The 14,097-nt window shown below is 42.7% G+C and overlaps 1 protein-coding gene across 3 annotated transcripts in view; it reads right to left on the bottom strand.

Moving 5' to 3' along the window:
- Nucleotides 1-14,097, bottom strand: part of piezo1 (piezo type mechanosensitive ion channel component 1 (Er blood group)) — a 47,079-nt gene that overhangs the window by 26,482 nt on the left and 6,500 nt on the right. For 2 of the 3 annotated variants that reach the window (XM_037465558.2, XM_062566477.1), the window contains exons 2-14: nucleotides 12,436-12,531; nucleotides 8,457-8,622; nucleotides 8,111-8,252; nucleotides 7,352-7,583; nucleotides 6,345-6,558; nucleotides 4,167-4,338; nucleotides 3,585-3,677; nucleotides 3,322-3,394; nucleotides 1,764-1,867; nucleotides 1,420-1,499; nucleotides 1,060-1,240; nucleotides 528-633; nucleotides 141-319 (exon numbers count right to left, since the gene is read on the bottom strand). In XM_037465558.2, the coding sequence (XP_037321455.1) occupies nucleotides 141-319; nucleotides 528-633; nucleotides 1,060-1,240; nucleotides 1,420-1,499; nucleotides 1,764-1,867; nucleotides 3,322-3,394; nucleotides 3,585-3,677; nucleotides 4,167-4,338; nucleotides 6,345-6,558; nucleotides 7,352-7,583; nucleotides 8,111-8,252; nucleotides 8,457-8,622; nucleotides 12,436-12,531 (1,838 nt within the window). The remainder of the gene's footprint in view (nucleotides 1-140; nucleotides 320-527; nucleotides 634-1,059; nucleotides 1,241-1,419; nucleotides 1,500-1,763; nucleotides 1,868-3,321; nucleotides 3,395-3,584; nucleotides 3,678-4,166; nucleotides 4,339-6,344; nucleotides 6,559-7,351; nucleotides 7,584-8,110; nucleotides 8,253-8,456; nucleotides 8,623-12,435; nucleotides 12,532-14,097) is intronic. The other variant, XM_037465559.2, reaches the window with a different exon arrangement.

Here is a 14,097-nt window from a genome sequence, read left to right as displayed (position 1 = left end):
TCATCAAATCTTATCAACAAAACCTGATAAAATTCTACTTGTGGTCAAAAACCAGAAAACTAACTCATAAACTATAAATGAGTGTTATGCTTATTAACATCTGGTGGGACTGAACCATTGCTCCGTGACCCTGTTCCTACCTGATAGAGACACAGGCAGATTAAGAACAGCAGCATGTAGATGATTTTGTATCCAACCAGCTTTCCAGCAAAGGACACCATGATGAACATCCCTCCACACACATAAATCCAGTATTTGGCATAACAGCCCATCACCATGCCACCTAGGACCTTCAGCACCGACTCATCACCAGCCCCCCCTTGAGCAGGGAGGAAGGAAAGGGGGAGGAGTTAGATGTTGATGCTCTGCAGGGTAACGCTGACCGTGACACAACGCTGAACATTAACACTCTCAGGAAAATGGATGTGAAGAGTCAACAGTTACAGCTATGTGAAACACAATGGGTGCTTGGCTAATAACCATGTTTTAATGTGTGTGTGTGTGTGTGTGTGTAACAGACATCTGACCTCCTGTAGTGACCTCCTGTAGTGGTGTGGTCATTTTCCTCTTCCTGCTGAAGTTTTCCTTCACTGACTGACGCACTAAAAGCCAGAAGGTCAAAGTAAACAGGAGCTGGAGAGAGAGAGAGGGGGGGGGGGATAATCAAATTCACTGGAAATTTTATAAAGATGACAAAGGAATCTACAAAAAATGACCCATCTCTGCTGCTGAAATGAATAGAATATAACATTACTTTGCAGCAACGGTAATTTAAATAAACAGGATTTGAATAAACATAAACAGCCAAGTTGTTGATGTAAAGGAACCGTGCATAGCTGTTTCCTCTTTACACAAACTCTAGATGTGAGAGTTTATCCGGAGCTCTGTCTTTGGCTCTCGTTCCACATTTAATCTGGCATAGAACTGTGGATAAAGCATGCCATTACATTGGTTTATAGTGCTGCGTGAAGAGATGAGTCCTCCTATATTGACTTAATGAAAAACATTTCACAACTTTTTCCATGATCTCGTCGCCGAGTATTTACTGTCTCGTCTTACCATAGCACCCAGTCTCAAACAGGGGTGTTGGGCTCTGTCTAGTCCCAGTTGTCTTAGACTCATGGTGCCCACAGTGGTGGGAAGCTCAGGCTGGAGGTCCATGGCCCAGACGTACTGCAGACAGCACAGAGCCAGGCCATAGAGCAGGATGAACGGAGAGCACAGTGTGGCTGCATGCCGTCTGCACAAAGACACAGCAAACAATGAGCAGTGGACAGCCGGGTCCAACTACAGGACGCTGAAATCAACAAGACCAAACCCAACTCATGAAATCCATTTAAGAATCCATGAATACAATCACATTCATACGCATCCATAAGGAGTGTAACATGTAACATGTGGTGTCAGCGCTACAGGTACCTGGCCCGCAGGATCCAGATGAGACACGCCCACAACAGCAGCACAAAGGTCAGCCAGCTGTGGTATGTGATGCTCCAAACCTGAACACCATGGACACAGCACATGAGGAGCAAGCGGAGGCTCTCTGTTTAGTCCATTCGACATAGGAATTATCAGCATCAAGAGGCAAGGTACTGAAGTTACTACAAGTACTTTCCTTTGTGTTGACGCCGGTCCCTGTGGACTAAAGTCTTATTCACTGTAGTCATTATGCATTAGACAGCAAGGTCTACTGCATCGGTCGTCTATAAGTGATGAAATAATATTCCAAATGTATGAGATCATGGTTTATGGTTGATAATTACCATCATGGCTATGAGAGCACAGACATAGCTCTGCTGCATGACGACCTTTCCCAGCAGGAAGAACGGGCTTTCACTCTGGTGGGGGCCACTGGAAGGGCTAGCCTCTGCCAAAACAACAATCGTCTTAATATATATAACAACAAACTATTTATTGTTGTGGTCATCATCTCTATGACATATGATAACACAGTTAATTCATTTGGGGAGACAGTGAAACCACTACAGTCAGATGTGAGATTAGAGGAGCAGTAAAAAAGCCATTAATCCCGATCAGATGCAGCCCTGTATATGTGCTGGAGCAGTGACAGCGTGCACATGCAGACCCTGCAGGCTGCACACCGTGATGGGTGTTAAATGCACACAGCTGCTTCGTTCATGACCAACCTGTCTGATGGATAATGTTTCTAGACCTGTCAGACATCTTCTTTAGGGACGTCCCTGGATTCCCAGATCCAAGCAATCCAGGGAATACCTGCTTTTCACATTGATGTCGTCCTTGGGTTTCCTGTTTCATATCTTCTTTAAAAGAATGTACTTCCTGCAGTTGTGTGTTTCCTGCGAGTGTGTTCGACCCAATCCCAGTGTCTCCCCTAAGGCCTTATACCCTGAGCCCTAGTTCCCCCCTAGTTCATAATGTCATTGAAGAAGTCAAAGGTAAGGGGCACTCGGGCTTCATTTGCTCCGTGGTTATTTGACTCGGGCTTCAGTGATGTTTGTCTGAGAGAAACGTTACAGATATCGCTGTATTCAGAATGCCGTTCATATCATAGAAAGGTGGCGATAGATCATGCGACCCGCTCATATGATAGGAAGGTGGCGTCACATCTTGCGACCTGCCAATCGGATGATGGGAACATGGTAATGTTCAGAGGCATGGCAACGCAATAAAAGAACAACAACAACTATAGAGGGACATATATATACATATATGTGTACCACCTACCACCCACCACTGCAACCTACCACTGCAACCTACCACTGCAACCTACCACCGACTACTGAAATCTACCACCGACCACTGCAACCTGCCATCGACCATCCGACCTGTCGCTCTGACAGAGGAACCTTCCACCAACCACTGCAACCTACCAGGGACTATTGCAACCTACTACCGAACACTGCAATTTACCACCGACCACTGCAAGCTACCACCGACCAATGGAAAAAACATGATTTGGTAGGTCCGACCATCGGACCTGCCGCTCTGACAGAGGAACCTTCCACGAGCCTCGCCATGTGCACATTTTTTGGACTAATTGCATGACATAACTTGTTGGAGTTGTGTTTGGAGCATTTTCATACAGATAAGTGGAGATCGTAGCCAAGACTCTAATGTTTAAACTGTGTGAAGCATTCATATATGTGTTGGTGGTGAGCAGAGGGTATTCCTGTTGGACGTTGGTTCTGGCTCAGTTTTTCACCCATGTGACACTCGTCATCAACAAATACACTGTTCATCAAACCTGATGAAAATGCCTTCGTCCAAACGATATAATGACATGCGCTTGTATGTTTAATTTACACAGATGGTTTCTGAGGACAATGTAGCATTTGTTACCCAGATCTGGCTCCTCCCCTCCAGCCGTAGCTCCTCCTCTGCTGCTTTCTGCAGCCGTGGACAGCAGCATGAGCTGAAACAGACAAACACGCCAACACAGATCTGTGAACACATTTGAGGAAAGAATGGGACTTTTTCACATAATTTCATTCCACTCGATTTAACTCTCAGGTTTTGATGTGAAGTCAATTTTCCATTCTCATTGACGTTTCTTAAAGAGGTGGCATTTGAATGACTAAATACAGATAGAGATGAATATTTACCTCTGTGTCATCTTCATAATCATTTTTCGGTGGATTCAATAACCTTAACTCCAGTATCTCCTCGTCTTCTATCTTGTGCTGTTGCTTCCTCTGCTGGACACAGAAGTATAGAAACACTTTTCAAAAATGTGCTACAATCATTGTGCAAAGATTAAAGATGTGAAAAGCTCTTGTATTTTATATCTCCTGCATCTGGCAGGATCTATAATACAAAACATTATTATTTAGTGTTGTAAGAATTGCTTCAAAGTTTAGTACTTATGCAAAGACCAAAACGGAAGTACTTTCACACACTTCCACATTGTTCTTATTTTCTTTGATGCAAAATGTTGTTTGTCACATATGCAGCTATGCAGTGACAATTAGCAAAACAAACGCTCAGTTATCGCTGAGCAGCAGATTAACAGCTAACCAGAAGAGAGTTTCACTGTTTCCACACATCAGGACTGTCTTGCAAATCATAGAATTATGAACCAATTTATGAAACAATCCACATATCAAAAGCCAACGTTTTTTCCTACTAATAGCCTCTGCTATGGACACATTTGAGTCAGCCCCTTGTGATGGGAGAGCAGCAGATACCTGGTTAGGAGTTTCGCGATATCCCGTCTTGAGAACTGTTACTATGGCGATGTAGAGGAGGAACAGTATTCCCGGGTTGACGTAAACTGGCCAATCGTGATCAGCATTAAGGTTAAGGTCATAGGGTGAAGAGCAGTTTCCTGGTATGATGATGTCCTTCAGACCAAAGAGTCTAAACAGGAACATACATGAAAATATACAAAAAAACAAGTTAGAAGGTTTTGGGGATAAAGACAACAATAAAATGCTTCTAAATGCTGTTGAGGTCTTCAAACTGGTACTACGACAGGGGCCAATGGTGTCAACATTTCTTGAACAGGACAGAGGGTGCATTGGTTAAAGAGCAAACAGAAAATATATTCAGGTAGAGGCCATTATATATGCACATGTAGCAGAGCCACAGTGAGACGACTATTCGTTCACCTTCACGAACGTCTAGAACGTGGCGGTGGAGATGTGGTTTTCTGGTGCTTTGCAACATGCAAAGTGACCACAAGTCTCTCACAGAAAGCTCTGAGAGCATCATAGACGTCTGTGGTCACACACCCTGAAGCTGGAGGTTCATGCACTGCGATGTCCCTCATAAAGGACCTCTCACATCGTTCTGTGGTGTCTTTCCCTTTGCTTTCCAGAAACTGGCGCATTTTCTCATCTGACTCCTCAAATCTATTCGACTGAGCTCATGCACATCGCTACATTCAGAATATGTCTCCTCAAGAAAAGAAAAGCTGGCTCAGGTGATCTCAGTGTTTTGTTACGGTGCTTATTATGTTCCTTCTGGTGCATGATGCAGTGATGTCAGCTCACTTCTACAGTAATTTTTTGGTAAATGATCACTCACGTGGTGCTATCCAAATACGAGTATGTTCAGAATGTTCTGGTTTCTCTGTTTTCATTTTTGATTCCCTGCATGACAACCCTTCCTGGTGGACTTGAACCCTTTGTTCCTCTGTGTCTAACGTGCCAGTTTTACACATCTCTTCCTGTTTCTTTTTGTTTATTATCTGCATTCTTCCTGATTTGTTTTCCTGTACTGACTACCTACCTGTTACCCAAATCTGATCCTTTAATGAAGCCGTTTTTTCTACCCCTTGTCTTGCTGTCCGGGTTGTGCGATTAAATCATGTTTTTCTCTCTTTCCACGAGACATAAATAATGTTAATGTTGCTATGAGTATGCTCTCTTTCCCACTTGGGACAATTAAGGATGAAAATGGAAAAAACATGATTTAACTTGGGTTGTATTCTACATGTTGAGATGAGATAAATGTTTATTAAAAGCTAGAATGAAATTTGTCAAATATTTATGTTAATACACAGCGAGAAAAAAAGTTAGATAAGCATAATCATTAGAATACAGTATCTGAATAGATCAGTTATTCACGCTTTATCTTGTTTTGTGATTCACAGAGAGGCCGGGGTCATACCTAATAGCAGAGTTTAAAAAGAGGGGGAGAGGAAAAGCGTCAGCTGTTCATCTACCTGCTCACTAGTCATTCCACACATAACAGCCGAGAAAGAACACTCTCCTTCTCTAACATACACATTCTGTTTTCACCTCCTTTACTTCACACGCACATTCTGCATTGCAAGGCAAGAACTCTATTAATAGGTATTAATGGTTTCCTGGCAGGAAGGAACACAAGCTTCATTCCAACTGCCCAGAGAACATCGCATGTGTTTGACTTAAGTGTAAAGAGAGCGGCTAATACGGGGCAGTGAAGAGGCATCACTGACTCATCACTAGAGGAATGTCAGAGTAGTCAGTGGTCAGCAAGTAGTCACTGAGTAGTCACAGAGTTGTCAGTAGTCAGTCACTGAGTAGTCACAGAGTAGTCAGTCAATAGTCACAGAGTAGTCAGTAGTCACTGAGTAGTCACATAGTAGTCAGTAGGGGTTGGAAACTACAACCAAACAACGAAGGAGCATGCGCATATCTCATCTCAAGTCATAATTTCTTTTTATCTCATTATTTTGACTTCTTAAGTCATAATTTTGATTTTTTAAGTCATAATTTCGACTTCCACGCTGTAAACTGACCATTGTTGATTTATTTAAATAGTATTCTTATGGTAATGAAGAGGTTGAAAGCACTACATCAGATGATTATAAAATTCAATCAATAACAGCGAACTGAAAAACACCTCATTTGAGTTTCTGCAGTGTGCAACAGTCTTACCTGGCCCACAGACTGCGTGGGGGGAACAGGGCCTGGACCAGCAGACTCTGGTACACATACAGACAAACCATGTGACCAGCCGTGAAGAAGCCCACCATCACACACAATGCGTTGAAACCCAAGTGACTGATGGGAAGGTGGCATGCCCACCATGTGCACACGCCAATAAAAAGGAGGAAGTAGATGGCTGAGAAGGCAGAGGGCAGCGTGATGCCTGGGAGGAAGAAAGAGGAGGTCAGATACTTGCAGATACAGATTTGGTAGCAATGTGTATATTATTGTTATCTGTTTGCCTGTGCACTTTATTTTTTATTTGTATATTATATTTTCTTTTATATTCCATTGTCATTGTTTTGTAAAGTATTCTGTTTTGTTCATGTATGCACCACCCACCATGTTAAATTCCTTGTATGTCCAACATACTGATTCCGAGCTGTCAAACCAGTGTAATCCTAGGAAAGAAGACTACATTCACACTGACTAAAGGTTTTTTCTTTTAGTCCACTACGGCTATCAAGCTTTGTCTTTTTTTAACAATGTAGAAAGAAAAAATCTCAAATGTAATTTATGTAAAATACATATAACTTTTGTTTCACCACCTTAATCTATTGTGCAGGTCTAGTGTGTTATGTCCAATAAGCAGTGCTAATCAGATTGTCCCGTGTCTATATTGTCTTGTGATTTCCTGTTTTATTTTGAAAATGAACCTTGCTCTCGTTTATGGAAACTTCCTCCTTTCCTCTGTGTGCCGGTCCGATTGCTTTTTCCGTCCCTGATTGTTTCCACCTGTGCATCATTTTGAAATAGTGTCGAGTGAACATCTGTCTCTAGATATGAATGTTACCATCCTATGCTAAATATAAAAACCCTGTCAAAACGTATCCAAGCCTAAGATTTTGAATTGAGCAGCATCTAGCAGTGTCTGCACTGTCTTTTGTAAGCGTCTTGCCCCTGTGTTGTGTAACATGTGTAAGCCTGAGGGAGTGATGTTGTAACACAGATCCTACCAGCCAAAGCCAACAGGCCGATGGCCAACACCTTCCAGAGGTCCCGCAGTACTTTGCGAGCTTTGGTCTTCAGACGCTCAGCCAGCTGCTTGGCTCTGGTTGCTGTGGAAACGTCCTCATCAGGGTCACCAGGTAATGAGCCTTCTCCTTCTTCTTCATCTTCTGATGCCTCTTTATCTTCATCCTCCTCAGCCTCCTCTTGTGTGTTTTCTTCTTCTGAATAATCTTCAAGCTGCGGTGGGAACGGAACCTCTGAAATGTTAGTTATCATAGTACAGGGTCGTCTCACATTCTATTAGGTTTCCTTTAGTTAGAGACCGTGCAAGTGCAGAGACTGCACGAGAACAATAAATACACAACCAAAGTCCACACATGAAAACAACATCTAGGGTTATGTCCTCCAGCTCTAAAGCATTTCTCGTCTGCTCGTCAGGGCCGAAGCAGACTGTTCAGCAGTGACGCAGGAACTGTTTCAGAAACCAACCTGGTCTCTTGTCCCTGTCCAACAGACGGTTTTACTCCTTGTACTGCCTATTTCCGGAGAACGGGAGAGATTTCTATTTTGGACCTCTGCCTTCCAAGCCAGTATTTGGACTATAAAATTATGGTCTAATCTATCTATGGTTTTCGGAAAGGTTACTTGAGTAAATTAGGCTTACTAACGTGATCACCCAGTATAGTCTTCATAAAACAGCACAGCCATCAAAGACTGTGTAAACAGACTCCTAGAGTCCCTGGGTCTCCGGACACATGACTCACCGATGTGATGTTGGCAGCCGCCACCGTTTCTCTGTTCCTGACCAATTTGTTGCAGAGGATGATCGTTGTCAAGGCAACCACACACACACCCAGGTCAGGAACCAGAAGGCGTAACACACTCCAAGGATCATCCAATGGAAGCCTACAAGACACACACATGCATATGTGAAGGCTAAGGCAGGCAACGGATTTCCCAAAATATCCTACATGTCTCCTCTTTGTGATGGCAGGTGATATTAATCTGGTCCTGTCTCCTTTCTGACTGACCAAATATATGGGCGTGTCAGATTTCAGCATATCAGACTATTGTCTTGACAGTAAAACGTGCACCTCACTGGTAACTTACCTGGACAGTCCTATATGTCTGGTTATGGTGTCCCATTGGGAACAGTTATCACCAATGGCAGTGTTGAGAGGAGGATATGTGTATAGAACTGTCTGGAAGCAGATGTGAGCCAGTACAAATAGTAGACTGGTACAGAAAACCACTCGTATAAACCGTCCTGTGTGACCTGGAAGACATGGAGAAAAGACAGGGATGGAGATGGAGCCGCAGGAAATGAGTGCAGTCAAATGTCACATAAATACAGAATAAATGTCACAAAGGGACAGTATGCTATCAATGCTAAACAAGCTTAATTTGTTCTGGGAATTTCCACAAATCAACACGGGATTATCTTCAAGCAACAGATATGACTCTTGCAATGTGCTGCTCCAAACCTTTTACAATGTATTACTGTGGTGTGGTCTGATCCCTCCCAGAGGGAATGCCGAGTATCATGTCAAGCCTTCTCCTCCACCCATGGTCTCCCACCCATTACACATATATGATGAACAGTGATGCACAGATGGAGTGTAAGGCTTTTAGAGTGAGGTGTGAATGGCTGATCCACAAATTCACAAAAGGAAACCTGGGACATGTGAGGAGATTCGCGGTGAAAAGGCTTTCAGCAGCCTCATAAATACATTACAGATCCACGCAATGTTTCCACAATGAAGATTAGAATATAGGAGGCTGCCTGCTTTAAAAATTCTATGTCTGAAACTCTCACCTCGTGGAGAGTCTGCATGTCACTTTAAGGGCAGACAGAACTAGATTAAAGGGTTGTGCAGCGCTACGAGCGGGTTAGCCGATTAGCAAGTATGAAAACTAAAAGTATACAAGTATTGACAAATGTTGTAAAAACTGCCACAATGTTGCACCTTAGTACGACAGAGAGTCTGTGCCCCTTCACACAGAGGCACGTGGTGTTCTGGGTCATCTGATAATCAAGATGTTTGTGCAGCGATGTTTGTAATCTTGTGTTGCCAAAGATGATCGTCTACATCTAAGGTCGACTACCAGAAACCCCCCTCCCCTGCTTTAGATCTATTCCTGCTCTGAAGATGAAGACCTTTGAGTAGGGCTTGGCTCATGGCTTGTGTGTGTGTGTGCTAACTCTGTCTCCTGTTTGCAAACATTAACATTATGTCCTGTTTGGAGGATTTTACACTGATGTCAAGTGAGATTTTTTCTAACAAATAATAATAATAATAGTGGGATCGTGGAACAATAACCAAACTGCAACAACTATTACTTAAAAAACAAGCGTACAATGAAAACAACTAGTAATCATTCATGTGGTGTGAGAGAGAGTGTATGAGCATGTGTGCGTGTGTGTGTGTGTGTGTGTGTGTGTGTGTGTGTGTGTGTGTGTGTGTCAGGGTGTTGGCAGCCTGGTGGGTTTTCCTTTAGGGGAACTCCCGGTTGCTCTCTGTTCACCCCTCTCTCTCTTCTATCTTCTATCTCTAACTATTCTCCCACCAAAATAAAAGCGTCTGTACAGTTTTCAATAAAGTGAGCGGATGATGGGAAGGGACAGAGAATGAATCGATGAACTGGGACTAATGATTACAATGGCAGGTCATTCCAACATTGTGAAAAATATCAGGCAAACTACTTACAGCGGCGCCTTTCTAAACCTTTTCATGTGTCATAAATGATACCAAGGATGGAGCATTCATCTTCACTTGACCAGAAATATGTCATTGTAAAAGTTAAGTACGAATGTATCAGTAACAAGATATACTTAAAGTATCAAAAGGGATTCTCTTTTCATAGAAACATTGGCCAACGTGATGAAACAACGACCATTGGATCATAATGGCGTATGCATACTTAAGGAATTAGCATTTGACACCTTGAGTTGGTTGAGAAGTTAATCCGTAAAGACTGTCATGTTCTCTCTCTGCCTGGCTTTTCATCGGATCTCCTGTGGTTGGTCTGGGACATGAGTGGGCGTGGCTACTCATCAGTGGGAGCAGTTCGGGGTTGGGTGTCATGCTCAGGGACACATGGACATGGGACATGGAGCACAGTAGCCCACGCCTACTCCTGCTCCTGCTGTAGTACACCAACCCACGATCTTCCTCCCAGTCCTCGACAGATTGTCCACAGGCGGTTCCCTGTCCCTCACTTCTCAAGTCAGTCTGCCTGCCTCGTCCAAGGCAGCACCTCGCTCTCCTTGTTGGATCAGTAACCTCGGACTAGTTCCACTTAACATTACAACCAAAGAGAACTAATCAAACCCAAATAACTGTCGGGTTTATGCGTCTGCACGCTCCGTTAAAGCCGCTGCCCCCCCCACTACGATACAGCGGCTCATGCGCCTCTTCAAGCGCGTTCCTGGATTCAAAACTCCGCCAATCACTCCTAACAGCTTGTCGAAGGATCTCAGCATCATTAAATGAATTCAAAACTAGAAGAAGAGGCGTATTCTGAGCGGCTGTACGCTCTCGTTTAACTTCCGCTTATTTCATGTCCAATACAGTCTGTTAATGTACAAATGTCAGCTGTCTATTACGGAATCTTACAGACACAAACCACACTGATGGCATGAAGAAGAGTTAAAGCCCCGTTATTATTGGACATGGCTACAATCCGGAGCCCAAGTTGTATTGGGTGCTCGCTCCTTTAGCTTGACGCACGCTCCTGATCTTGAATCTAGAATCGATTGCTCTTCCTTAGTGTCCCGGATGTTGGTGTCTCAAGGTTGAAATTTTTTGGGTTGAATATTGTAACCTCCATTTCTGTTGCGGCTGAATATTTCAACAGTTTTTTTTTTTAGGTTGATTTTTTTTGCGGTGTTTTAATGTTGAAAAACATTCAGATACATAATTTCAATGCATAAATATTCAGTGCTAGAAATTCAATCACCTTTTTATTTCAACCCCCGATGACACAGATTTACTTCCATATGTGTCCCACTAAGGTTTCTGTTTTTTTTCTCCCGTTGTGGTTCTATGTAGTAGTCTATGTAGCAGTTTATGTAGTAGTCTATGTAGTGGTCTACGTAGTAGTCTATGTAGCGGTCTATGTAGTAGTCTATGTAGCAGTCTATCTAGCAGTCTATGTAGCGGTCTATGTAGCAGTTTATGTAGCAGCCTATGTAGCAGTCTATGTAGAAGTCTATGTAGCAGTCTATCTAGTAGTCTATGTAGCGGTCCATGTAGCAGTCTATGTAGCAGTTTATGTAGCAGTTTATGTAGTAGTCTATGTAGAGGTCTATGTAGTAGTCTATGTAGCAGTCTATGTAGTAGTCTATGTAGTGGTCTACGTAGTAGTCTATGTAGCGGTCTATGTAGTAGTCTATGTAGCAGTCTATGTAGCAGTCTATGTAGCGGTCTATGTAGCAGTCTATGTAGCAGCCTATGTAGCAGTCTATGTAGAAGTCTATGTAGAAGTCTATGTAGCAGTCTATGTAGCGGTCCATGTAGCAGTCTATGTAGCAGTTTATGTAGCAGTTTATGTAGTAGTCTATGTAGAGGTCTATGTAGTAGTCTATGTAGCGGTCTGTGTAGTAGTCTATGTAGCGGTCTATGTAGCAGTCTATGTAGTAGTCTATGTAGCAGTCTATGTAGCAGTCTATGTAGCAGTCTTATTAATACAAGCAGAATTACGCCACTCAGCTCACACAATGCTCCAACCTTTGTTATCAGAGGTGACAGACTTGTTTGATGTAAACTTGGGCTCATGAGTCTGTGTTTCAGTGTTTCATCTACACTGTGAGCCATTATTAACTTCCTTGTCAGAGAACAATGTCTAATGTGTTGGGATGTGGCTGTAGGTCCTGCAGCAGTCATGCAAGTGGACAGACAATAGGTTGTGTGGCATGAAGCTGAACAGGGGACACAACTCCTGTTACATTCATGACTCTGCTTGGTTTACTGGTTAAGGCTGCATTATACCTGCATTATAGAGAGGACACACTGGGATTGGAACCACATGTCATTCGACAAGCAACCAAGTGTAAAATGCCATAGGAGATTTGGAGCAATGATCTCACCTCTGATGGTGTGCTTGTTGGGACTTAGGAACCACGGCAGCAGCAGCAGGTACAGGAAGTGAAGCAGTGACAGGATGTTGTAGCGAACAAGGCAAGCTGCAAAGACAAACGGTACAACAATAGCATTCATTTAGAGCTTCCAGCAAATACACTACACTCATAAACACAGGACTTGAAAAAGAACAATACAACGTATATATTGACATTGGTTGTTTGGTGGACACATAAATCATAAATCATCTCAGAGAACCCAGGAAAGAGCCAGTTCTCCAAGAAGAGAAAGCTCCACAGCTGAATTCACGTTGCAACAAAGGACATTTTATGAGACAATCTGCCAATAATAAGACTTGGAAGTAGAGTTTATTTCCCCTTGTTAAACCCATGCAGAGATAATAACTGGCTCAGCAAGGGTTAAGGTCTGGACTAATCTCAGCCTGTTGAGATCACAGTGGGCGAGAAGAGGTGAGAGGTTTACAGATCTTTGTTTAGCCCTTCATTTGGCCACCTCCAAGCTCAAGTCAGCACACACACAACTGAACACATGCAGGAAGAACATATGGTTAATACAACAGCAGGATATCAGGCGTGTTTTTAACAATGCTCTAACGGAAGATACCAGTCACGTAATGTGACTTTGATGTCCTTTGATCATAGCCCATGACAACAACTGGAATTATTTCTCCGTTCTTCTGGGATGTAACGTGACGTCATTCCAATAAGATGTAAAGAATTATCCCCCTAAAGAAAACAAATTCTTACAGTAAACAAACACATCTGCTAAACCCATTGATGTTTGCCAAAGATTTAACCATATCCTTGTAGAAAATTGCATTTAGTGAGTACAAACGTCTCATTTGTACCTCCACAAGTCATGACAAAGTGGCCTATTTCTTACACCAGGTTCTCAGGGCTGTAAGGAATGGAGCCTCTAGCAAGGCTGCAAACTTACACTTAAACTCGACTTTCACTTCAGAAGATTCCCTTAAGGTCAGCAGAAGTTACAAGCTCATTCCCTCCATCTTTCTCTGTCTCTCAAGTGCTTCATGGTAGAGTTATTATATAAATCTATATCAATACACAAACGAACAAAAATAATCTAACACACAAGTTCCTACAGTCTTTAGAATTCCACCACATGAAAGAGAAGCATTAAACGTCATGTCTCCTACCTGAACCTCCTCCTCTTTCATTTCTCTCTGCTTTGCACCATAAAGCATATGTTTGTTTTCTGAGAGATGAGGAGTCTCTAAAACAGGGATCCAGGAGTCCATATTTACATTTAACTTGTATTATACATGCTAATATGCACAAATATATTGTGAGAATAAGCAATACTCTTGAACAGAAATGTTGAGACACAATAAAGAGTATTGCTTAGTGTCTGTTCTTTTGTAATCCTTCATTCAGGCCAAGGCAGGACGCTGCTTACTGAACAAAGCGGGAGTAAAGTCTGATTCATTCCACTGACGAGGCTCTTCTCTTTGTCTCGTTCCTCAAGTGTTGGTAGTGGCTCTCTGTTGGTGTATTAAATACAAATAATGCCAAGAACACATACACAAATCCAGGGAGAATAAAACCCAAACATGACCTCTACCCTCTAAACATCTTGTCTATTTCTTAACGTCACCGGGTCCTAAATCGGGTGGTTTTTAGCTCCATATG

The sequence above is a fragment of the Pungitius pungitius genome, chromosome 13, assembly GCF_949316345.1.
Source record: "Pungitius pungitius chromosome 13, fPunPun2.1, whole genome shotgun sequence".
NCBI classification, from domain to species: domain Eukaryota; kingdom Metazoa; phylum Chordata; class Actinopteri; order Perciformes; family Gasterosteidae; genus Pungitius; species Pungitius pungitius.
The sequence above is the reverse complement of the archived record's forward strand: the minus strand, read 5'-3'. Positions and strand labels throughout refer to the sequence as shown.